Below are 23,403 nucleotides of genomic sequence, written 5' to 3' on the forward strand. Positions count from 1 at the left end.
AATTTTTTAATGTTTTTAATTTGCAAAAAATTTGGAAAAAGCATCTTAATATGATCTATTCCTAAAACACTTGAGGGTGCAGTAAAGCTTGCCATGTCTAACTCATATTTTTTACCAAATAAGTCTACTGTTACCTTGATAACTGGTACTGTTTTAGTTGAATTTACTACTTGTACCTGTATATTTTTAAATCCCTTGTTTTGGTTTGGGTGACAGTTTGTAATACTGATTTGACTTCCTGTATCTAGTAGCCACCTTACTGGTTGTAATTTTCCATTTATATCTATTGGGAAGTTGACAAATGGTCTGGAGTCTAGGTCCTGCCATTCTGGTTCCGTTGCCATTGTCTGACTTGTGCTTGTGGGTGAGGGGCCCTGCGGCCCCCGTTGCCTAAAAAAGGTCTTGTCCTCAGGAAAGTTCTTATCACTGCTCTTGGGCGGTTGGAATAGTTGTTAAAAGGTCTTATCGGCGTGCCCCTGAAACTATTGAACATGCCGGACTTATTTTTAGGTCCTATAGGCATTTGGAGATTTTGTCTGCCAAAGGGTTTTAATTTGATATTCTGGAATGGTCTGAATCTTGGTTTTTGCTGTCTAGGTTTGACTTTCGCTTGGAAAGATATCACTCATTCTTGTTCTAATTCTCTGAAGCCTTTAAAGAAATTAATAGCTTCTGCCACTGTTTGGCAGCCCTGAATGCTTCCTGTCAAGCTCATTTTTAAATGTTGTGGAGCTCCTTTAACTATAATTCGCTTGAAGGATGGCAAAAATGGTGCTGCCTGGGGTGTGTTAGCCTCATTGTATATGAACCATAGAATACCCAGTTTTCTGCAAACGTTAATTGCCTCTGCATAAGTTGTCCATCTGCCTGCTGTTTCAAATTGTGTTAGATCTAGGGTGGGGAAAGCTAAGTGCCAGGCTGCAGTTATCCAATCCAGGAGTGGGTGTGTGTCACCTTTAGCGGTGTCCAACACATGTTCCAATGCTTCATAGATAGACGGGCTCTCTATGATTCCCCTAATTTGTCTCATCTCTTGTTCTGTTAGAATGATTGTGTCAGCCCCTTTTTCCCCCAATCTGACCATGTATTGTGCATCTTTCTGACCATTTTGGGCATAGTCCCGTCTTAAATCTGCCATCTCCTATGGGGAGTATGGTCTGGACTCTTTGACCTCTGTTCCCGGGGTATAGTGGGGCTGTCTGCCATCGCTGAAGGGATTCAGACGACTGGCAATGTTCCTGATTGGAGTCCTTTTACTTGTGGTTACTACCGGGAAAGAGTATGAGGGTTCAGATGAACTGGCCAGGTCCTTCTGTTTCCTCACTACATTCATGGCTAGCCTTTTGCCCATAATTCGGTCCTTGTCTATATCCTGTATAGTTTTCACCAAAATTGCTGGTACTTCATTTTTAGGCGCCTGTTCTACCAGCGGTTGCACTACTGATGGGTCGATAAGATCTATTTTTACATTAGTAGGTTTCATGCCAATTCTATCTTTAACTGCCTGGGCTGTTCACAACCATTTTTGTTCCTCTGCAGTTTCTGGGGGGCTTCCTGTGGCTGGATTTAATGACATGAGCTCCTAGAATATTGATATCATAAGAAGCTCCTAGAACATTGATATTATAAGAGGCTAAATGCTACTCCTATTGGAATTAAGATAGTTTTAAGAGTATAATGGAATGGTATTGGTGGCTTGGCCTTGGAGCCTTAGCTGCCGCCTTTTGCTGTAGTTGTCTTTGTATTGCTAATAAATCTCTCTTGCTAAAACGTACCTCTTGCACTTGGCCTGCCTCCTTTGTTCCGGATTCTGAGTGTAAACTCTCTGCTCGCGACACAGCCACATTGATGTTCAAACCCAAAACAATGTAGAAGAAAAATTTAATCTCTGTTTCCTTCCACATGGATTATAGCAAAAGATATGAAATCTCCCCTATCCACTTCGCCCAAAACCATCCAGACCTGAGAAACATCTGCACTTCAGAAACTCCATCTCTCCCCTGGGACTGAATTTCTCTGGATCATACCAGGCTGGCTGGTAGTAGCAGAAAGTTTAGAATATTCTAGTATGTATTGCTGTAGGATGATCTCCATCACCACTTTCTATCAGTTTCCAAACTATTTTGTAACATGTAAAGTACACACCTGAAACTGGAATGCAAAAATCTGAACCTTTAGAAAATAGACCTTTAGTTTTCAAAGTTTCCTCCCATCACACATCAACATTAATGACTGTGTGTGTACTCCGGACAGTGACATTACAAGGATCCCCACCTCCCATACACAGGCCTGCAGAGCCTCCTACTCCCCAGGAAATCTGGACCGAGGAAGGCTCATAGGTCAATGTCAGTTTCACAGGTCACAACATGAACCAACAGAAACACCATTGCTCACTGTTCATCCCAATCCCAGCAGCTCTGACAATTCAGCATCCCGACTAGAGGACATTGATGAACTGGTTTATTTTTCCTTCTCACAGATCAGTCAAGGCCCAGCCAGGAAAGAGTTTGCAGGCCTGTCTTTCCAGCACTTGGCAGCAGAGGAAGATAATGTGTTTAAAGAAATTAAAAATTACTTAGCATGAGGCATGATTGAGCTACAGGATACATTGTTCTAAACAGAAATAAAGAAATGAATAGCAGCCGGGCGTGGTGGCGCACGCCTTTAATCGCAGCACTCGGGAGGCAGAGATAGGCGGATTGCTGTGAGTTCAAGGCCAGCCTGGTCTACAAAGTGAGTCCAGGACAGCCAAGGCTACACAGAGAGGCCCTGTCTCGAAAAACCAAAAAAAAAAAAAAAAAAGAAATGAATAGCAGTTGAGAAAACAGAAAAGAAATTCTTAATGACAGCGAACAGAAACAAGTAGAAAATACAGCAGTAATGTATTTAAAATAAAATGAAATCTAAAAAATGATCCCAACAATTGAATGGCTTCTTAAAAGATAAAAACAATTTATTAAACTTTTTTTTGTTTGTTTGTTTTTGTTTTTTGAGACAGGGTTTCTCTGGGTAGCCTTGGCTGTTCTGGACTCACTTTGTAGACCAGGCTGGCCCGGAACTCATAGCGATCCTCCTGTCTCTGCCTCCCGAGTACTGGGATTAAAGGCGTGCGCCACCACGCCCGGTTTATATTTTAAAAAATTAACTATATTGACTATGAAAAAAATTTCTTTCTTAGTTACGGTTTCATTGCTGTGAAGAAGCACCATGAACAAGGCAACCCTTATTTAAAAAGTAACATTTAATTGAGGGTTTTTTATGGTGTTAGACTTTTAGTCCATTACCAACATAGTAGGAAGCACAGCAGTGTCCAGGCAGACATGGTACTGGAGGAGCTGTACACTATATAACTTGATCCACAGGGAGCCAGGAGGGGACTCCACAGTAGGTAGAAACTGAGGTTTTTGGTTTGCTTTTTGTTTTTTGGTTTGTTTTATTTTTTTTTCCAAGACATGGGTTCTCTGTCTACCCTTGGCTGTCCTGGACTCACTTTGTAGACCAGGCTGGCCTCAAACTCACAGAGATCCACCTGCCACTGCCTACCAAGTGCTGGGATTAAAGGCCTGTGCCATCATGCCTGGCAGAACCTGATTTTAGAGATCCTATCGTTCACATCAACAATAAGATATTTCCTACTTTTCAGTATTTTAGCTGCAGCAGCTGATTGCCTACCCCATTTACCCTTGTGGAATAGATAATAAATTATTCCTTCTAATCTGATCTGAAGACAGAAAAACCATGCTCCTTATGGAGATTCTTTTCCTCTGACTGCAATGGATAGTTGACTACAGGACTCAAATGGTTAATTTTAAAATGTTGTCATGATATAGTCTTTATTTGTTTGGAGTTTTTTTGTTTTGTTTTGATTTTTTTTTTTTTTTTTTTTTGATTTTTCAAGACAGTGTCTCTCTGTAGCCCCAAGTCCTAGCAAAACTATGGGTTTTTTTGTTTTGTTTTGTTTTGTTTTGTTTTTTGGTTTTTTGAGACAGGGTTTCTCCGTGTAGCCTTGGCTGTCCTAGACTCGCTTTGTAGACCAGGCTGGCCATGAACTCACAGCGATCTGCCTGCCTCTGCCTCCCAATGCTGGGATTAAAGGCGTGCGTCACCACACCCGGCTTTGTTTTCTTTTTAATCACCTTTCCACTGAGGATGATGTGTTGATTAACTGTAGTGCTCCAAAATGTTTATCTCTCCATATATATATTAAGATTTATTTATTTAAGTATACAGTGTTTCACCTACATGTATGCCTGCCCACCAGAAGAGGGCGCCAGATCTTCCTGTAGATGACTGTGAGCCACCTTATGGTTGCTGGGATTTGAACTCAGGACCTTTGGAAGAGCAGGCAGTGCACTTAAGAACAGAGCCATCTCTCCAGCCCCTTCCAAAATGATTATCATCCCTTTCCTGCTTTCCTCCAAGGTTTGTTTCATATCTATCAGGTGAAAGGTAGCTGCAGTTTACCTGAACATAGCATGAAGCCACAAAACAAAAATGTTGTTTCCTAAACTCTCTTTAATTGGGAATCTTTTGGGTACCTTTTCATTGTGGGACAGACTGATAACTCCACTCCAATTTGAGCACTAGGCTTTGCAAGCTGTGCACGCTGATTCCAGGAAGAAGAAGGGAAGTGCCTGAGGGTTTTGCTGGGACCTCAAGCAAGCTCATAAGTTGGGACCTGGTGAGCTCAAGGGCAAAGGGGGAGGGGCAGGCATCTGAGCTCAGGAGGCCTGAGAGGCTGGTTCTCCCCTGGGGTGAGTGCAAAGGTGGAAATGCAGGGTCTTGGAGAACAGGTAGGAGTGCTACTGATATGCAAATCTCTCCATTTAAGAAAAAAAGACTGGCCAGGCATGGTGGCGCACGCCTTTAATCCCAGCACTTGGGAGGCAGAGGCGGGTGAATCGCTGTGAGTTCGAGGCCAGCCTGGTCTACAAAGTGAGTCCAGGACAGCCAAGGCTAACACAGAGAGACCCTGTCTCGAAAAAAAAAAAAAAAAGAAAGAAAGACAAAGAAAAAAGAAAAAAAGACTAGTCCTGGAATGGAAGCCTGTTCTAGGAACTACTGTGCTGTGTCCCCTCAGCACACTCTAACCATAGGGAAGTGCTCCTGTCACTCAAGACTCAATGGCCAATCAGGGACTCCAGGAAAAAGAGAAAGAGTGTTCTTCCGGGTGCCATGCTGTAAGTTCCTCTCTTTACCGGAGCGGACTTGAGTGGCCATATAAGATATGTTCTGAGTGTTTGTGCTGGGTGCTGTGAGGAGAGCTCAGGCAAGGTCAGAAGACACAACATGGTAAGTGCAGAGTCACTGCTCACAGTAGAAGGAACAGGCAGCTGAGCAGAGGAAACTGGTGTAGTGGGTCTTCCCTGGGGCTGCGAGATAAGCAGCAGCAGATGTGGCCACCTGTGAGGTCCTTTTCTGTCTTAGTAATTTTCTGGACTTGGTGATGGTCTCTGACTACCTGCACTGTGTGGATTACATCTACACAAAGCATTGGGAGCAGGGCCTTGTGAGTAGAAACATCCTTGGCAGGATTACAAACTCAGACCCCTGGTTTCTCTAACTTCTTCTAAAAATTCTGTTCTCAGCATTTAACATTTATGTTTAAGATATATTTGGAAGCCCGGCATTGTGGCCCTCGCCCCATATCCCAGCACTCAGGAGGCAGGTGGCTCGCTGTGAACTTAAGGCCATCCTGGTCTGCAATGTGAGCCAAGGGCAACAGAGAAAAACAGTGCCGCGAAAAAAACAAAAAAAAACAAACAAACAAAGTATAAATTTTGTGAAGGTTGTAAATGTCATCTCATGTGTTGGGTAACCCTTCAGTATTAAGCTGTGATGTACAAGAGGATAATTGATATCGTACAGGATTTACCAATGACAGCAAGTAGAATTTAGCTGAGGGAGAACCGCGTCTAAAACACCCCACAGCGAAGTTAGCCTGTTAGAGATTAGGATGCTAGGGCACACGTGTTGATTCACCAGGATTGTCAACACATTTGGCTCCAAGTCATAGCAGAGGAGACAACTTTGATTTAAAACCAGCCACTTGGCCCATCTTCATCTTCAATAGAACAGGCCTCTAATAAATTCCTCACTGGAGCATTACAGTGTCACAATGAATATTAAGGCCTTATGTGCCATAAAGGTCCAGTTTCCTCTTGCGAAAAGCATAGTTTTGCATAGCTCTTTCGCAAGCCTAGGAAAGTATATGACAGAGACAGAAACAGCCTGTGGCCTAGGCCTGTGATCTTCCTCCAAGGCAGGGATGTATTGAGGATAAAATAGGGCTCCTTCTCCAAGGCCAGGAATATGCTTGGGAGAGTGGGTAATGGTCTGGGCCCTTTGCCCTTCCGTGAGGGGTTTCTTCAGCTCCACGGGGTTCTGTTGATAGGTCCCAAATCCACTCTGGGCTTGGTCAGTAGTTTGTGAGAGACCCTGTGTTCCTGATGTGCAGTTTTGTTTTATAAGACTTGTTCCGTGTTTGTGCTATGGTATGATAAATTTCTGATGACTTCATAGAAGTCTCACATATGGTCCATTTCCTCCATGGATGTAGTACACAAGATGCTATTCTTGAGAAGCTTACTTGGCATAAGTCATAGCTTGTGCAAGTCCTCCCCACCTCAGCTCTTCTACTTTCTACCTTCTACTTTAATCTTCTCATCTTGTGGGACCTCCAACTCTGGACCTTGTCACTGAAGAATAAGCTGCTTTTTCAGGGCACTAGTGTATTTCAGAAATGATTCTGGGATTGTATTTGCTGTGTAATCCCCTTATCAGTCTAAGTGGCCAGACTTCAGTCTCAGACCATATTGAAATTGTTCCAAACATAACCTGGGGCCTGAACTGAAAAGACATGAGAGCTTATGTGGAATGGCAAATCTGTTGGCATCATTAGCCAGAACTGGATGCATGCTGTCATTAACAGATTTTTAAAAGTAATCTTTCAATTGTGTGTAGAGTGATTTCTTCTTGAAAAGGCATGATAATTCTAGGACAGCTGTATTTTCATCCTTTTGGAAAATGTTTCTGAGACCAACTCTGTTGACTCAGGTTGCTTGGATACCAACCTGTTGCTCCCCAGGGCAGCGACCTTGTTTTCCTCTTGATGAAAAATTCTAAATTCCCTAGTAAAAAGACTATACTACAACAGTGTTTTAAAATTACTCATTTGAAGCTGAGCTTGGTGGCCACACCTTTAATCCCAGCACTTAAGAGACAGAAGCAGGTGGATCCCTGTGAGTTCAAGGCCAGCCTGGTCTACAAAGTGAGTCTAGGACAGCTAAGGCCTACAGAGAATCGCTGTCTCGAAAAAAACAGACGCACAAAATTACTCGTTTGAGTAATGTAATGAACTGGCCATTTTAGAAACATGTGCAGCATGGCTTCTACCATCAGACCGGAAGAGTAGGTCTGCAGAAAGTGCCCAGTGAAACTGGGTTGACAATGGCTAGATCACAGACTAATGATTGAGACATTCAGCTCCAGGGGTCCCCATTGTGAGGAAAGATCTGATTCTAGCAGGGTGTCAGAATTTGTAATTTCCCATCATGTATTAATTCATGCATGTGAATAAAAGCAGATCAGATGTTTGGTATAATTTGGTTAGGTTAGCTGGAGCCAGTGAATGTTGCAATTTCAGTTAAGGGACCATTGGCTGTAGCTGTGTGTGTCAGGTTACAGATCTCAGCAGCTAACATTGCACATAGGGGCAAGGTCAATCCCTGTCTTATTAATGCCATTCCCTCTACCAGAGAAGTTTCTGCTCTTTTTCAAAATCAGTCTGCGTATGTGTTTTTCAAATTATCTTTATCTTTCTAAAAAGGCAATGGATGGTATTTTTAGAATTCACTTGTTTATGCATCACTGCTCTAATCTTTTATTTGTTTCTGCTCATGCTAATGTTTCCCAGTAATTAAAATATTCATTCTTTTTCTCAGAGGCTTTTACATTCTTTTCTGTTAGAGCAACATCACCTGTAGCTCACTCTTTCTTCATGCTGTGTAGTTAAGACTTTTTTGAGCACCTAACCCTCTCATTCCTACTGCTTGGAAGATGGTCTTTCAATTCCTTACAGGCAAAGCTCTAACTAGTAACTCAGGATGAAGAGGCACCAGTGAATGATTGTCCTCTAACCTCATTGGATTTGCCGGGGGGGGGGGGGGTTGGGGGGAGTTACAAATAAGGGGACCTGTGTAAGAATTGTTTTCCCTGAGCAACTTTGAAGTGATGTAGTCATAGCACAGAAATGAATGGGGAGTCCCACAAGGGGTGGCCCTCAGAGAAGCTCAAGACCAGAAGAGGGGTGTCCTGGGGAAAGTTATAGAGTGGGGCAAAGGGGCAGAACTTGAAGCAGCATGGTTTGGCTGCTAGAACTCCTCAGGCAGGGTCCTGGACAGTTCCTGCCAAGTCTACAAAGCTTACCAAGTTTACAAAGGGAGCTCATGGCATGGAAGGTTTTCTCTGCCATTTGAGTTGGCAAGAAGAACCAGCACAGGGGGAGTGCTGGACGGAGATTTCTTTCATTTTGAGTTGATAGTAATCCTGTAGTTCTTTTTAAAGGACGATATTATATTTCAACATCGTCCTGTGTGCCTGCTTTAATCAGTGGTGCCATCTATGTTGTGTGATTTTAGTAAGTATAATCTACTTATATTGCTGTTTCTCTAGAAAATGATAGAACTTCCCCGATTGTTGTCTTCTGAAATTTTAATATATCATGTTATGTGTTTCTAATTTGGGGGATGTTCTGTGGAGAAACAATTTTAATTTTGTCTTCTAGCTCCTAAAGACTTGCTTCTTCTCACGTCTTGGCAAATCTGCATTTCCCAGTTAGTGCAATCATCAATGTTTGGTGTCTTCCTACTTAAATGAGTGATGTGGTTAACAAGCTTATTTGAGTGTTTAAAGCCTTCTCATGTTTTATTGTGTCTGTGTTCAAATGGATTTGGGTACTGGACATCTCTGAGCATTCAGTCATGTGAGGAGCCTCAAGTGATGTAGTGGCCTCATCAGAATGGCTGGTTGCTATGTTTGTTAGAGATTGTAGTGATTGTTGACTGCTGTGGGAAGGATTTTTCCATTGAGGGTGACAATATCCCCAAGTAGGTGTGGCTTCACTGCATATTAGAAATAACTGAGCATGAGACAGTGACAAAGCAAGAGACAAAGCCAGGAAACAATGTTTATCCATTTTTTTGGCTTCATTTTCTAGCTTGAGATTCTGCCTGTAGCTCCAAAAATGATGGAGTGTGATCTGACAGGACCAAACATGTAAACCTATTCGGACCTAAGATGCTTTTGGTTAGAGGATTTAATCACAACAGCCAAGTAGTAAGTAAAAATTTACTTAAAATGGTGCACAAAAAGTTATTTTAATGCTGGATACAACCTGGAATATTCTCTTTTGGACTAATGTGTAAACTAAGGACCTGAATAACAAAAGGCACAGAGAGCTGTACAAACAGATTGACCAGCTGATTTTGTAGGTCCTGGAAGAGAGTAATGCAGAGACTGTTCAGAGTATTACAGACAGAGGCAGTTGAGGTCATAGGATTTCACTGTAAAATGTACTCCATGAAAAAATTAATCTAGATCTCATTTGTGTGATATTTTGGCCCAAAACCTTTTATTCTGCCCATGCCCAGAGGATTGATTAGGGCAGAATTTATGAATAAAAGTCAGATTTCTTAGATAGAATATTGAATCACTTGGGTGGTTATTGCTAGTGACTTATTCAGGACTACAGTGAAAAAAATCAACAGGAGGGGTAGAAATAAATGCAAAGTCTGTGCTGTAAAGAAAAAGAGCACTAGGTAGTTTCACATGGCAGCCACATGATGAAACAGATGCAGGGATTTTGAGGATATTATCATCATTCAAAAGAAGCCCTTTGTTCTGCTTTTTAAGCCCAAGAAAGTGCCCTAAATATAATGCTCCCTCAGGTTAAAGCTAATGGAAGCAGTAGGCAAAGTGCTTTCTAGACCCAGGAAGGAACTTCCTATAAAACCTTCTACAACTGTGGCCCAACTTGAAAAGGATTCATTCCAAATGAGAAGCCAAACTTGACACTGTCATCTATATGTGCTGGTTCCGGAAACAAAATTATGCAAAATTTCATGTCATGGATCCCTCCTCTGTGGTTTTAGTTCAGCACTGTTCCAGCTGTCTGTGTTGGGCAAAGTGAGAATACTGTGAGATTTATAGCTTCAAACTCTGAGTATGAAGCCTGAGTTGCATTTTGATAGGACAAGAGGTTCAGATACCTAAGCTATGAGAAAGCTGCCTAGGGAAGATGCACATAGGAATTGGAAGGACCTAACTGAGAAATATGTGAGATCTTGCAGGGATAGGGCCATCTAAGTCCTTGGAAACCAAAGCCCTATGTCTCTGAGAAAGAGCAGCAGGAGTTGGTGTTTGCTCTGTTGGGTTTCCTGCCTTGGTCCATTTTTCTCTCACTATGTACACATTCCTGTCTATTGGAATGGGAAAGAGTTTTCTGTGCCATTGTATGTTGGAAGGATATAACTTGTTTTCTGAGTTTACAAAATGTCGAAGTCAACAGATTGCCTTGAGTGTCAAATGAATCTTTGGGCATTTGAACAGTGTCTGTGCTGTTGCAGACCATTAGGATCATTGAAATTAGACTAAATATATTTTCATCATGAAGTGACCATATAAAAAATCTCCCCAGTAGAATGACGTCTTTGAACACTTGTCTCCCATTTGTGGCATTCTTTGGGGAATATTATGGAAGCTTTTCTTTCTTTTTTTTTTTTTTCAAGTTGAAAAAAAATCTTTATTGTATAGAAATACATATATATAAAAAAAAATCCCCCAAAGATGCTATTCTCTCATTTCCCCGTCTTCCTCCTCCTCTTCAACACCTCTGATATAAAGGACATTATTATACCTTATCAGAACTTCACCCAGATGATCAGACAATGCCCCGGCTATGTATTCTTCTGTATTCGCAAGCTGCATGTTCGTGTAGCCGTCCACAGAGACCAGGTAGCCCTTGGACTCCATTCCCCACTTCCGTTTTACCATCACTGGCTTTCCTGTCAACCCATTGAGAAAAGGCTTGGGACTGAGGGGTAAACTCATCGCGAACACCCGCGAGCGCTGCACCCCACTAGCCGCCGACCCCGCCGCTGCGGCCCCTCGTGACTGGAGCAGCAGCCGCTAACCGGAACCATGGAAGCTTTTCTAAGAGGAGCCTTTCTAGATTCTTTAGTGAGGATGGGATTTGAGTGTCTGTAGACTCAACCCGTTTCCTGTTCCTGTGTCTCCTGGGTTGTGGTTGGAACTGACCAGTCAGCTTCCTTCTTGTGCTGTCTTGCCCTCATTACTATACACTCCATCCCTATTTCATAGAAGATGCAGTAGAAGCTATCGAATGCTAAGCTTATTTGCTAGCTTGCTATTTTTATAATTTGAATTAGTTTTTATTTTAACTGTTTTTGTTTTTCATTTTTGATTTTGAATTTGAAGAATATGTTTTTCTGTGTAGCTCCTGCTGTCATGAAATTGGCAAATATACCAAGCTGACTTTTAACGTAGTGATCTACCTTACTCTGGCTGCACAGTGCTGAGATTTGATGTGGCACAAAATGCCTAGCTTGTTTTATTTTTATATTATTAGCTGACGGGCTTCGGATGTAGTATTTGCATGTATGCTTGCATGTAAATAAGCTCTTGTGCATATTTTCATATATATCTTGAATTTTAAAGTTGGAAGTAACTATATTCTATTTTTCAGGATGGCATGTATTCATGACATTAAACTACATGAGCTTTCTGGGTCACTGGAATGTAGTTGTCTGTAATTCTACCTACAAGTAGCATTTATCTGAGTTTTTAAACGAATATGTGTATTTTGCCTTATGCATGAATATGTACATGAAAATGTGCCTGGTCCTCATAGCGTCAGTAGATGGACTCAGTCTCAGGAATCTGAACTTGGTATAATGGGTAGTTGTGAACTTCCAGTGTGAATACTGGCAATTGACTTACATTACTGGCAAGACCAGCAATAGCTCTAGTGTACCATCTCTCCTGCCCTGTGTTGCTCATTTATTATCAACACCAATATTGCCAATATTTTCTTCTCTCCATTTTTAACTTCTTAAATATACATTTTCTATTAGTACAATCTCATGAATGGTACCGTATAAATTGGGGCACTTCAAGTTTCTGGAAGATGATACAGACCTGGAGTGAATGCCTGGTATTTTGTAGGACCTTCAGGTAAAGACCAGATAGTTCTTTTTACCTGTTTTTGTTTGTTTGTTTGGTTGGTTGTGTGTTCTGCACAGAATTCAGGGTCTTAATATGTGTTGGAAGTGTCCTGCTGTTTGAGGCTGCAGTCCTCCCAGTCCAGATAGCCTTTCTGAAGTTGGTGTGAGGTACAGGCCTCCCTCTCTCCAGCTGGGCCTCCAGCTCTCTGCCTTACTCCACCTAGAGAGTGTGTTTAGACATAGATGCCCCTAATCGTATTTGATATATGGCTCTTGACAAAGCTCCCTGCTAGCTCTCCCCTTCCTGCACCTATAGGATAATTAGGCACTGTATTCCTGTTCTTATGATAGGAGCCTATTGCCAAATGTAAAATAAGCATCCCAAAAGTGCCTGCATTCAACGAATTCTGTACACTTATCATGGAAGCTCCCCACCCACTCCTGAAGATCTATATAGCTTTTGTTCTCGCTGACTATGTTGACCTAGCTCCTGAAGTGGTTGCCAGAGTATTTAATCGCCATTGTTGTTTTGGCCGTCCAGGCCCTACCTCTTGTCTTCTGATCCTGTTGCCTTGGTGGGATGGTGTCCAAACCCCACCACCCAAGGGAGAGGAGAACCATCATTTGTACTTCTTGCTCTCCTGAAAGTCATTGCATAGACGTGGCTGGCAATCAAATCATGAGATACTCCTGTCTCAGCTTCTTGACTACTGAGATTAACAGCATGAAAAAATACACTCAGTTTAAAAATCATTTTTATCATTAGTAATTATTTATATAATTTCTCTGACATGAGCCCAGTACTCGTGAACTCTTTCTCTACCTCCCCATACCTCTGATGATTGGCGTTTATCTTGCAAGGCTATAGCCTATTAAAGGGCTGAGGAAAGACAGAAGTGGACCTCAGTTTTCAGGATCCTTATAAAATGACTTGGTTACATTAGAATATCTGTATCAAGAAATTAGTGGTGGAAGCCACAGAATTATATGAATTCATTGTCAATAAAGGACACAGCTACACTGTCATCACTATGATGCTTTCTCTTGCACACCTGTATGAGATATTATAGGATGCAGTGACGTATGATGATGTGAATGTGAAATTCACTCAGGAAGAGTGGGCTTTGCTGGATCCTGCCCAGAAGAGTCTCTACAGAGATGTGATGCTGGAGACCTACAGGAACCTCACTGCCATAGGTAGGACTGGGAATTTTATGTTGCTTTTTAAAATCTAGTGACAACTGTTTCTCTGTTGCTGTTATTTGATATTGTAATGTCAACTGAAAATGAGGATGAATGAGATGAATAAATCAACCAGATGTCTGAGGTTAACTGAAGGGTAACTTGAATTTTGCCTGATTTACAATAATATATTATGCATTTTCTGTCCCTCTATTTTAGGTTACAGTTGGGAAGCCCATAACATTGATGAAAATCTTCAAAGGTCTAGAAGATCTAGAAGGTAAATTTCATGTGCAAGTTGGTACGAATATGCATCTGAATTACTTCTACTGCATCCTTTAAGGTCTATTGAAAAGCAAGAGTATAAATATGCACTGTTTGAAATGTATCGATGAGTATTAAATTCTGACAAAACCATGTAGCTCAAAATCAGGTATCCGATTTATTTTTGTAATTCATTTCTCTACAAAAGTAGATAAGAAAACAATGCAATAACATATCACCATTTGAATCTTGGCGAGCTAGATTGTAGAACTGTGAATCTCTTTAGTCTCATACTACTTAGATATTGCAGAAGATATACACCTTAACCTTCTAATAAACAAATAGTCCATAATAAAGCTCATTTCCTAACCGGGCATTGTGGCGCATGCCTATAATCCCAGCACTCGGGAGGCAGAGGCAGGTGGATCGCTGTGAGTTCGAGGCCAGCCTGGTCTACAAAGCGGGTCCAGGACTGCCAAGGCTACACAGAGAAACCCTGTCTCAAAAAACCGAATAAATAAATAAATAAATAAATAAATAAAGCTCATGTTCCTAATATATTTGCAGGAACATTGCTACGTTTAGTAGGAAGAGCAGTTTGTGAAAGTAAAGGAAGTTAATCTGGAGAAATTTTTATCCCTATACAATATTTCGTAAGAAAAACAAAAAGTGAGACTGTGAATGCAGGGTAAACTTTTTCATTTGTTATCTTCTTTAATAGATATGCCATTTATCACAATGGATAAAAGCTCTTTCAGCATAAGAACATTGAAGAAAGCAATAAAATACTCTCTAACCCAGAAAAATTAGAAGATTTGTAATAGTACCCGTAACATGTAGACTTTCTGAATGTAATAGTGTGTACAATTAATGGCTTTTCCAATTTTATTGGCAATGCATCCACAAACTCACACTACAGAAAAACTTCCATGAATACTATCAATGTGAATTGTGTCTCTTTGCCATGGTTCACTTTCCAATTGTAGTATGACTCTCATGATAGGAAAATTTTCAATGCAACCAGAGAGGTAATTCTGACTCTCAGTTGTCTCCCAATATGTGAACAACCCTCTTCTATACTAAAAGGATGCTTTAAATGTGGTCCATGGAATACATGGTCTTACAATCACAGGGCTTTTTTTTTTTTTTTTTTTTTTTTTTTTTGGTTTTTTTGAGACAGGGTTTCTCTGTGTAGCCTTGGCTGTCCTGGACTCACTTTGTAGTCCAGGCTGGCCTCGAACTCACAGTAATCCACCTGCTTCTGCCTCCCGAGTGCTGGGATTAAAGGCATGCACCACCATGCCCGGCTCACAGGGCTTTTCAAAGACCAAAAATAACACTTGAAGAAGGAAGGAAGAATGAAAGTCAATAAACTGATATTCCCATCAGATCTGATTACTTTTAAAATTAGACCAAAATGTAAAATTAATTCACAGAGATAAAAATGATTCTCAGTTTAATGGATGTGGTGTAACTTTGACATGTGCCATTTATCTTTGCAGGAATCAAAGAAGATGTACTAGAGGAAGACCCTCTCCATTTACTCAGTGTGGCAAATATTTAACATGTCAAAGTCATCCTCAAAGGCAAGAAATAATTCCTCCTGGAGAGGAACCAAATGATGATATTCAGTATGGTGAAGCCTTTGTAAATCACAGTAGTCTCCAAATTCATAAAAGAACAGAAACTCGAGGGAAACCATATGAATGTAAACAATGTTTTATGGACTTTGACCATCAAAGTTATCTTCAAATTCATGAGAAAATTCATACTGGAGAGAAACCTTATGAATGTAATCAATGTGGTAAAAGCTTTGCGCAGCACAGTTATCTTCAAAGGCATGAAAGATTTTATACAGGAGAAACACTTTATGAATGTAATCAACGTGGTAAAAGCTTTGCAAAGCACAGATATCTTCAAGGCATAAAAGAATTCATACAGGAGAGAAGCCTTATGAATGTTATCAATGTGATAAAGCTTTTACGCAGAAAAGTTCTCTTCAATTGCATGAAAGAATTCATACAGGAGATAAGCCATATGAATGTAATCAATGTGGTAAAGCCTTTGCACAGCACATTCATCTTCAAATACATGAAATCATTCATACAAGAGCGAAACCTTATGAATGTAGTCTATGTGGTAAAGCTTTTGCATGGTACAGGTCTCTTCAAAAGCATAAAAGAATTCATACAGGAGAGAAACCTTATGAATGTATTCATTGCGGTAAACCCTTTGGGTCGTACAATCAACTTCACATGTATGAAAAAATTCATACAAGTTAGAAGCCTTATGAATATAATTAATGTTGTAAAATCTTTGTATATCACAATTGTCTTCAGCGCCATGAAAGAATTCATACAGGACATAAATGTTGTGAACATAATGACTGTGGTAAAGTCTTTGAATGTCATGGTCCTTTTCAAATGCATGAAAGAATTCATACAGGAGAGAATCTTTATGAATGTACTTCATATTTTGAAGTCTACATACTAAAGCAAAATTCTGTGACTGTAATTAATGTGAGATAGCCTAGCAGTCCGTAGTATCTCACAGACTTGTTCTACAAAGCCGGAATTTTGAAAGACCTGTTCACCAAGTCTCTTCAGAGTTGGGCATCGATTTTCCAGTGTCATGCTTGTTCACCAATTTGATAGTCAGTGTGCTCTCAGCAGTAAAGAACAGTGGTTTGATTCAGTGGCTATTTGGCCACATTTGTTTCATAGATGTCCATCAGCTTAATTGAAGTATATTGGATGTGCAGCCCAAAGCAGCTGTGTCTCTGTCAGGAAAGGCCTTTCTTATTGAATGCCATATTCTGTAAATCTCTGAAGTGTTTGAAGACCATCTTTGTATTTACAATAGTGAATAACCATTCCTGTCTATCTATGTATGTATATTGATTAATCAATTTATCTATTCCAGTTTATCTAAGTAGATAAATATTGCTTGTTTCTAGCTATGCACAATCTGTTTAACCTTGAAAACATTGGTACAATGTGACTCCTGAACTTACCACAAACAGAACAATCAAGATCTGTATAATATTTGTGAAAAAATGAGGGAATGGAGATAAATTGTCAAAAATATAAGCCTAAACTTATATTTAAATTTTCATCAAAATACCTAAGGAAACTCCACCAGGAAAAGTGTGACCTTGACCAAGTTAACTATGATGGTATGTGTAACAAACACAGACTTCACTATGAAAATCACTCAGTTACCCCTAAACTGATCTATTTCTGCCTTCTAGCTACTATTGATCTCTCTTGCAGAGAGGTTCCATGCTCTAGAGCTCTCTCAAAATGTGATCAGAAAGGTAGTTCTATGGCCCTACAGCCCCTCATGCCCCCTTGTGGTTGCAGACAAATTCAGCCCCACTGAATACCACAAAGAAAACAATTTTGTAGAATAATTTATGTCTGCTTCCTGCCAGATGTATTATGTCACAAAGTGTAAAAACTGCCCTGTCTGTGTACCATGCACAGCTGAGAACCCTCTGCATCTCAGAAACTCCATTTGTACACTGAAACTGAATTTCTGTGAATCATGCCATTGTGGCTGGTGCTATTGGAAAAATAAAAAGATTATCAAGTATTGCTGAAGCATAATCCTCATCAATTACTTTCTATCAGTTTCTACACTATACAGTATGATATAAAAAACGAATGTAGAATGTCAGGTTCAGTACCTCTAGAAACTAGACCTTCAGTTTTCCAGTCTGTCTTCCTACTGCACATGAAAACCAATGCCTGTATGTGTACCCTAGAGAGTGATAGGATAAGCTCCACAGCTTTCCACTGCTTGGGCTTCAAAGCCCACTCATCCAAAGGGAATCCACACTCAGGAAATTCAGAAGCCGAAGACCTCCCCCAGATCACCACAGAGACCAACAAATTCACAGTGTGAACCACAGTCCATCTCAGTCCCAGCAGATCAGACTCTGACATACCACTACATTTTCTCCTCCTGGCCATGGGGCAGCTGCCTTCACAGTCACCATGGCGTGGCATCTGGTATTCCTCACAGTTCCCTACAGCTGCATCAGAGAAGAATCCTGGAAAAAAAAATGTAAGCTCTCTTCCTCTCAGGCCCCTCTTTCCTAAACCTGCCCAGAGTCTCTCATTAGCTAGGAAACTCCATCTTGGCCTTTGGAAGGTAGCAGCTCCTGTACTGGGGGATCAGAGGTCAAATACCTCAGACAGTTGGAGCCTTCCCAGCTCCACCCTTGCTCCCTAGGGCCAGACAGAGCACTACTCTGGGGAATTTGTTTTTAAAGACTTTTCCAATCTCCCAGAATACTTCTTGTTTCTTTTTCAAGGCACATATACCTTTGTTTACATATGATGTTACACACTCAATATGCAGCACAGCCATTTCTGTTTCATAGCTGGGAAGTCCTGCGTCTGAACCTCAGTCAAATTCAAAGAGTAACAAAGCAATAATATGAATTTGAATGTAAGGTAAAGTGGAAAGGAAATAGCTGTTCCCATGCAGGGTGGAGTAAGATATTTATAGATAAGAGCCAGAGACACCATTGAGGTGGAGAGGGTTGTGGGAGGGTATCCAGAGTGTACATGCCCATGAGCCATATGAAGAAAGGAAAGAGGGGAGGACCATAAGGAAGACCTAGAAGTCAGGATTGTAAATGATAGAGGAAAAGCACCAGGTAACCCAAATGATTGGATTCCATAAGGAAGGGAAGCTGGAAGAAGGGCAGCCCAACACTGGGCTAGAGGGTGGGGTATGCCAACCATTACCTTGCAGTAAGTAGGGACTGAGTGATGCTAGGAGAACCTGACAGCCAGGTTTCTATTGATTTGTTAAATAGGCACCCAGACCTTTGTCTCAGGCTTTAAGACTTAATTGTAGGGAGGAATGAAAAGGTTGAAGTAACTTAAGGATAACCTATATCGTTATTTTAAAAGTTGGAACAGGCTTTATGGTCCAAAATAATTCAGAGACTAAACATATGTAGTAGAGCACACCAAGATTTACTCCCATCTTTTCTCTTACCTTGTACATTTTCAAACAGGAAAAATAAAAATTCTTATCAGGTAAAGCTAGACTAGTGTGTGCATGTCTTCTGTGTTGGTAGAACTAAACAAACTTTAGAAATTTGGTTTTTAGAAATGAGTTCATTTCTTCATGCATATTCATGATTGCCTTGGTCTGTGACCCTCCAAAAATGGATAGTTGGACTTTTACTGATCATCTTACATTGAATACCTGGTTACTCATTGCTAATACCAATTACTGTACCTCTCACTTTTCTTCCTCCCCATCCATGTTTGTGCTGTGACTACATTACTTCAAAGTTGGTCAGGGAAAACAATTCTTACACAGGTCCCCTTTATTTGTAACTCCCCCCGCAAATCCAAGGAGCATAGAGGACAATCATTCACTGGTGCCTCTTTCTTCTGAATTACTAGTTAGGGCCTTGCCTGTAAGGAAGTGAAGGACTGTCTTCCAGGCAGTGGGAATCAGAGGATTAGGTGCTCAAAAAAGTCTTAACTACACAGCATGAAGAAAGGGTGATCTACAGGTGCTGTTGCTCTAAGCAGAAAGAAATATGAAAACCTCTGAGAAAAAGAATGCATATTTTAATTATTGGAAGACATTCGCATGAGCAGAAAAAAATAAAAGATTAGAGCAGTGATGCATAAAAAAAGTGAATATTAAAAACACCATCAATTGACTCTTTAGAAAGATAAATATATTTGAAAAACACATAGGTAGACAGATTTTGAAAAAGAGCAGAAACTTCTCTGGTAGAAAGAATGGCATTAATAAGACAAGGATTGACCTTGCCCCTATGTGCAATGTTAGCTGCTGAGATCTTTAACCTGGCACACACAGCAACAGCCAATGGCCCCTTAACTGAAATTGCAATATTCAGTGGGTCAAGGTGACCTAACCAAATTGTAACCAAACATCTGATCAGCTTTTATTCACATGCATGAATTAATAAAGCTGCCAAGTTTCAAATTCACACACCCTGCTAGAATCAGGTTCTTCTTCACAATGGGGACTTCTGCCTGTAGCTGAGTCTCAAAACTTAGTCTGTGCTCTAGCTACTGTCTACCCCGTTTCACTGGCCATTTACTGCAGACCTTCTGGTCTGCTCTGAAAGCAGAAGCTGTGCTGCATATGTTACAGAAATGGTCAGTTCATTACATTACTCACATGAGTAATTTTGTTTGTTTGTTTATTTTTAAGACAGTGTTTCTCTGTGTAGCCTTGGCTGTCCTGAACTCACTTTGGAGACTATGCTGGCCTCAAACTCACAGTGATCCCCTGCCCCTGCTCCTGCCTCCTGAGCATTGGGATGAAAGGTGTGTGCCATGACCGCCAGGCCCCTACTGGGCAGCCACCCTGAGCTGACCAGGTCACAACTGCTGAACCTGTCTGTTCTCCCTTCAAAATGTTCAGGCACTTCCCTTCTTCTTCCTGGAATCAGGGTGCATAGATTGCAAAGCCTATCACTCAACTTGGAGTGGAGTATTCAATCTGTGCCACAACTGAAAGAGTACCCAAATATTCAAAATTAAAGAGAGAGTTTAGTAAACAAAAAAATTTTTTTGTGGCTTCATGATAGATATGAAAAAAACCTGGGAACAAAGAAAGAAAGATTATAAGCACTTTGGGGCACTATAGTTAATCAGCACATCTTCCTCAATGGAAAGGTGATAAAAATAACAAAAACAAAAACACATCCCAGCAGTGGTTGCCCACAACTTTAACCCCAGCGCTCTGGAGGCTGAAGCAGGCAGTTCTCTGTGAATTCCTGGTGAGCCTGGTCTACAAAGCAAGTCCAAGAAGGCCAAGGTAATCATAGAGATACCCTGTCTGGAAAAAATTTAACAAAAACAAGAAAAATGCAGTTGTGCTAGGGGTGAGTGTGGGTGTAGAGAGTGGAGGTGTGAAGGGAGGGAGGGGTGGGGATGAGGGCGCCTTCTCCAGCAAGGAGAGAAGAGTCAGTGGGTCTCCGCTGAGCAGAGGGCTCTTAGAGGAGATAGGGAATCAACAAGGACAGGGAATGAGCCAGGCATGATGTTCAAGGTAATGTCTCAGGTGACAGACTAGCAATCATGCTGCTTCCCTGCTGTGACACACAGGCACCCAGGTGCTTTTTAATTACACAAGTTTCAGATAACATGCCAGCAACCCCAGCACTTTGGAGGCAAATTCATATCCTTGAATTTGACACCTTGGTTATGTGAGGATTGGACATAACATGGCAGGCATGGGGTGAGGCGTAAGGTCTAATAGAAGTCATGAAGCCATGTGGCCCTGGGCCGTGGTGCCATGGTGGAAGTCCTATAGACACCCCCTGCCCCACGCTCTCCCTGCACCAGCCAATCCTAGTTAGAGTCATGTAGCCACAGATAGGTTTTCCCTAGAAGCCTGTAAAAGATCGTGTGTGTTGGAACTCGTGGTCATCACTGCCATTTTGTATGGATGATGTTGAACCCTGCATGCACCTCGTTTCTGCAGAAGATACTTTTACAGGCTTTTGAGTCTAGGGTCCTCTTTAAGTGGACTCTATAATTAAAAAGGATTGTGTGGCCATCAGTGGCAGACACATAGCATGACTTTTGTTATATTGTATTATCCAAATTCTCCTTTTTCTACCTTTCCAGTGTGTGTGTGTGTGTGTGTGTGTGTGTGTGTGTGTGTGTCTGTGTGTGTGTGTGTGTGTATGAGCGCGCACATATGTGTTTATTATCTAGGACAGGCTTTCTAAAAACTCACAGTGATCATCTTGCCTCTGTGTATAGAACTAGATTAAAAGCATGGACTATGACGCCAAACTTTAAAAATAATTTTTATGAAGCAAGGTGCCTGTTTATTTTCACAAAAATAATTTTAGTTTTTATTTTATGTGAATTGTTGTTTTGCCAGAATGCCTGTCTTTGTACGCCATTCATTCCTGCTGGCCAGGGAGGCCAGGAGATGGTGTCAGAACGCCTGGAACTAGAGCAACAGATAGTAATGGAGATGTCTTATGAGTTTCCCAGAAGCTCTGTGGTAGCTAACAATCTGCTGTAAATTCTGCCCCAGGAGATCTGGGCTCTTTCTGGCCTTTGCAGGTACTATGTACAAATACATACAGACAAACACCTGTAATCAAAAAATAAAAACAAGGCTTAGAAAAAAGGAAGGAATGGAATTCTCTACAATGATGTCACAGGCCTCAATCAGAGAGCAGGGTCCAAAGTGCAGATAGGTGAAAGTTTATTGATGCTTTAACTATTAGTGTTCTCTGTACTTCATCATCATGAGAACTGTGGCATTTATACATCTATCTGTTAGATCATATATTAGGATTAAGAGGTAGCTTTGACTTCTAATCAGTCCACTTTCACAGTAACATTTACTTGATTTTCAGCCAAGACCTTATGGTACAAGATGAGCATACCATAGGCATTTCTTTCCACCTTTTTATAATTTATGTATGTTCCTGCTTGATTTTTAGTTAACAGTGGCCTCAGATGCCTCTGCTGCTACAGTGCGACCATCTTTGGAAGTAGATGTGGTAATTGACCATGAATAGGAATAGGCAGAACTCTAATATGAACTTGTCCAGAGCCTCTATGTAGTAATCAGTTCTTTCTTTCTGGAAGAAAAGTGTCGCTTTGGAACTGAGTCCCAGGCTCTTCTTGACTCTTAGGTAAGAAATCTTGCTCAGCTCTTATCCCTGGCTCTGGTGCTGGGTATTCTTATAGTCAAACAGAATACATTTGCATTTAACTAAAAGCTCCTATACAGCTCTCTACACCTCTGAGCAAGTTGTCTTAAGTAAGACTTTTGAACTGGAAAGACTGTTCTTTACTGTGCAGCTTTTGAGTGATAATTATCAGGGCCACAGCTATGGGTGTCAGCCTACATATAAAAAAGATATTGAAGAAGGAAGCTTTCTTTCTTTGCCTGTTTTCATTAGTCTTAGCTAGGAAATTTTCATTCCTTTCGTGTCTTTACATTCTAATTTTTGGAGTTCTGGGATATACTGAGCACCAGATAAGACATCTCATGAGCCAACCAAGTTCTGCTGTCTCCTACTCTCCATTGGTAGACAGCCAAATTTGAACTAGCTGGATTAGAGTTGTGAGATATTCAAAAATATAGTATCAAAATACACAGAAAGAGATTCATTCTACCAGTTGTGCTCATGTTGAGAACCTTGACTAACAAAACTGTGTGTTTTTCATCTGCCCACTGTGGAAGATGTGCTGGGGAGCAATCATCCTTATAATAGCACTAGTTCCTGATCCATTTCTACTTAAGTATTTGCTGACCTTGAAGAGTACACTTTTTATCATTATTCATTTGTTAAGAGTTTAACTTGAATTTAGGGCAAGAAAACCCCTTAACTAATGGAGCCATCATTTAGCTTTTGATAGGAGAGAAACGTAATCATTTTTTGTGATCTGGTTCCCGCTTTTTTCTCATGGCATTAATATCTGCCCCTCCCCAGGTTAACTAAGGCCATTTTAAAATATAACAGGTGTCTATGTCTTGACTGATTGCTAATGGGTTATAAAATACCACCATAATAATAATTATAGGCCTGATAATAAGCACTGCTAGGCCATGCTGATAAATTACACACTACAAGCTTGTCCCTGTGTGGGCCTCAAGCCAGGGGCATTCTATTCCAATCTCCCATTCTCCAGTATTGCTGCCATGTCCCCTTGGGACAATCGATTGCTAGAAA

General features: G+C 40.9%; 3 protein-coding genes across 3 annotated transcripts in view; 1 reads left to right on the forward strand and 2 right to left on the reverse strand.

Annotated features, from left to right (window-relative positions):
• LOC311587537 (uncharacterized protein) overlaps positions 1 to 23,403 on the forward strand; it is a 494,998-nt gene that overhangs the window by 128,287 nt on the left and 343,308 nt on the right. The window lies entirely within an intron of this gene.
• Positions 1 to 23,403, reverse strand: part of LOC311587533 (uncharacterized protein) — a 428,822-nt gene that overhangs the window by 24,657 nt on the left and 380,762 nt on the right. The window lies entirely within an intron of this gene.
• On the reverse strand, positions 10,786 to 11,192 carry LOC311587563 (small nuclear ribonucleoprotein F-like). The gene has a single exon (XM_084764529.1). It carries the CDS (start codon positions 11,107 to 11,109, stop codon positions 10,849 to 10,851), a length of 261 nt encoding a protein of 86 aa, XP_084620655.1. The 5' UTR covers positions 11,110 to 11,192; the 3' UTR covers positions 10,786 to 10,848.

The sequence above is a fragment of the Acomys minous genome (assembly GCF_964271855.1).
Source record: "Acomys minous genome assembly, chromosome: 16".
Classification (NCBI taxonomy): domain Eukaryota; kingdom Metazoa; phylum Chordata; class Mammalia; order Rodentia; family Muridae; genus Acomys; species Acomys minous.

Bases quoted from the DNA above. Each gene is read 5' to 3' on its own strand.
- LOC311587563 (XM_084764529.1), bottom strand. From the start codon at position 11,109: ATGAGTTTACCCCTCAGTCCCAAGCCTTTTCTCAATGGGTTGACAGGA.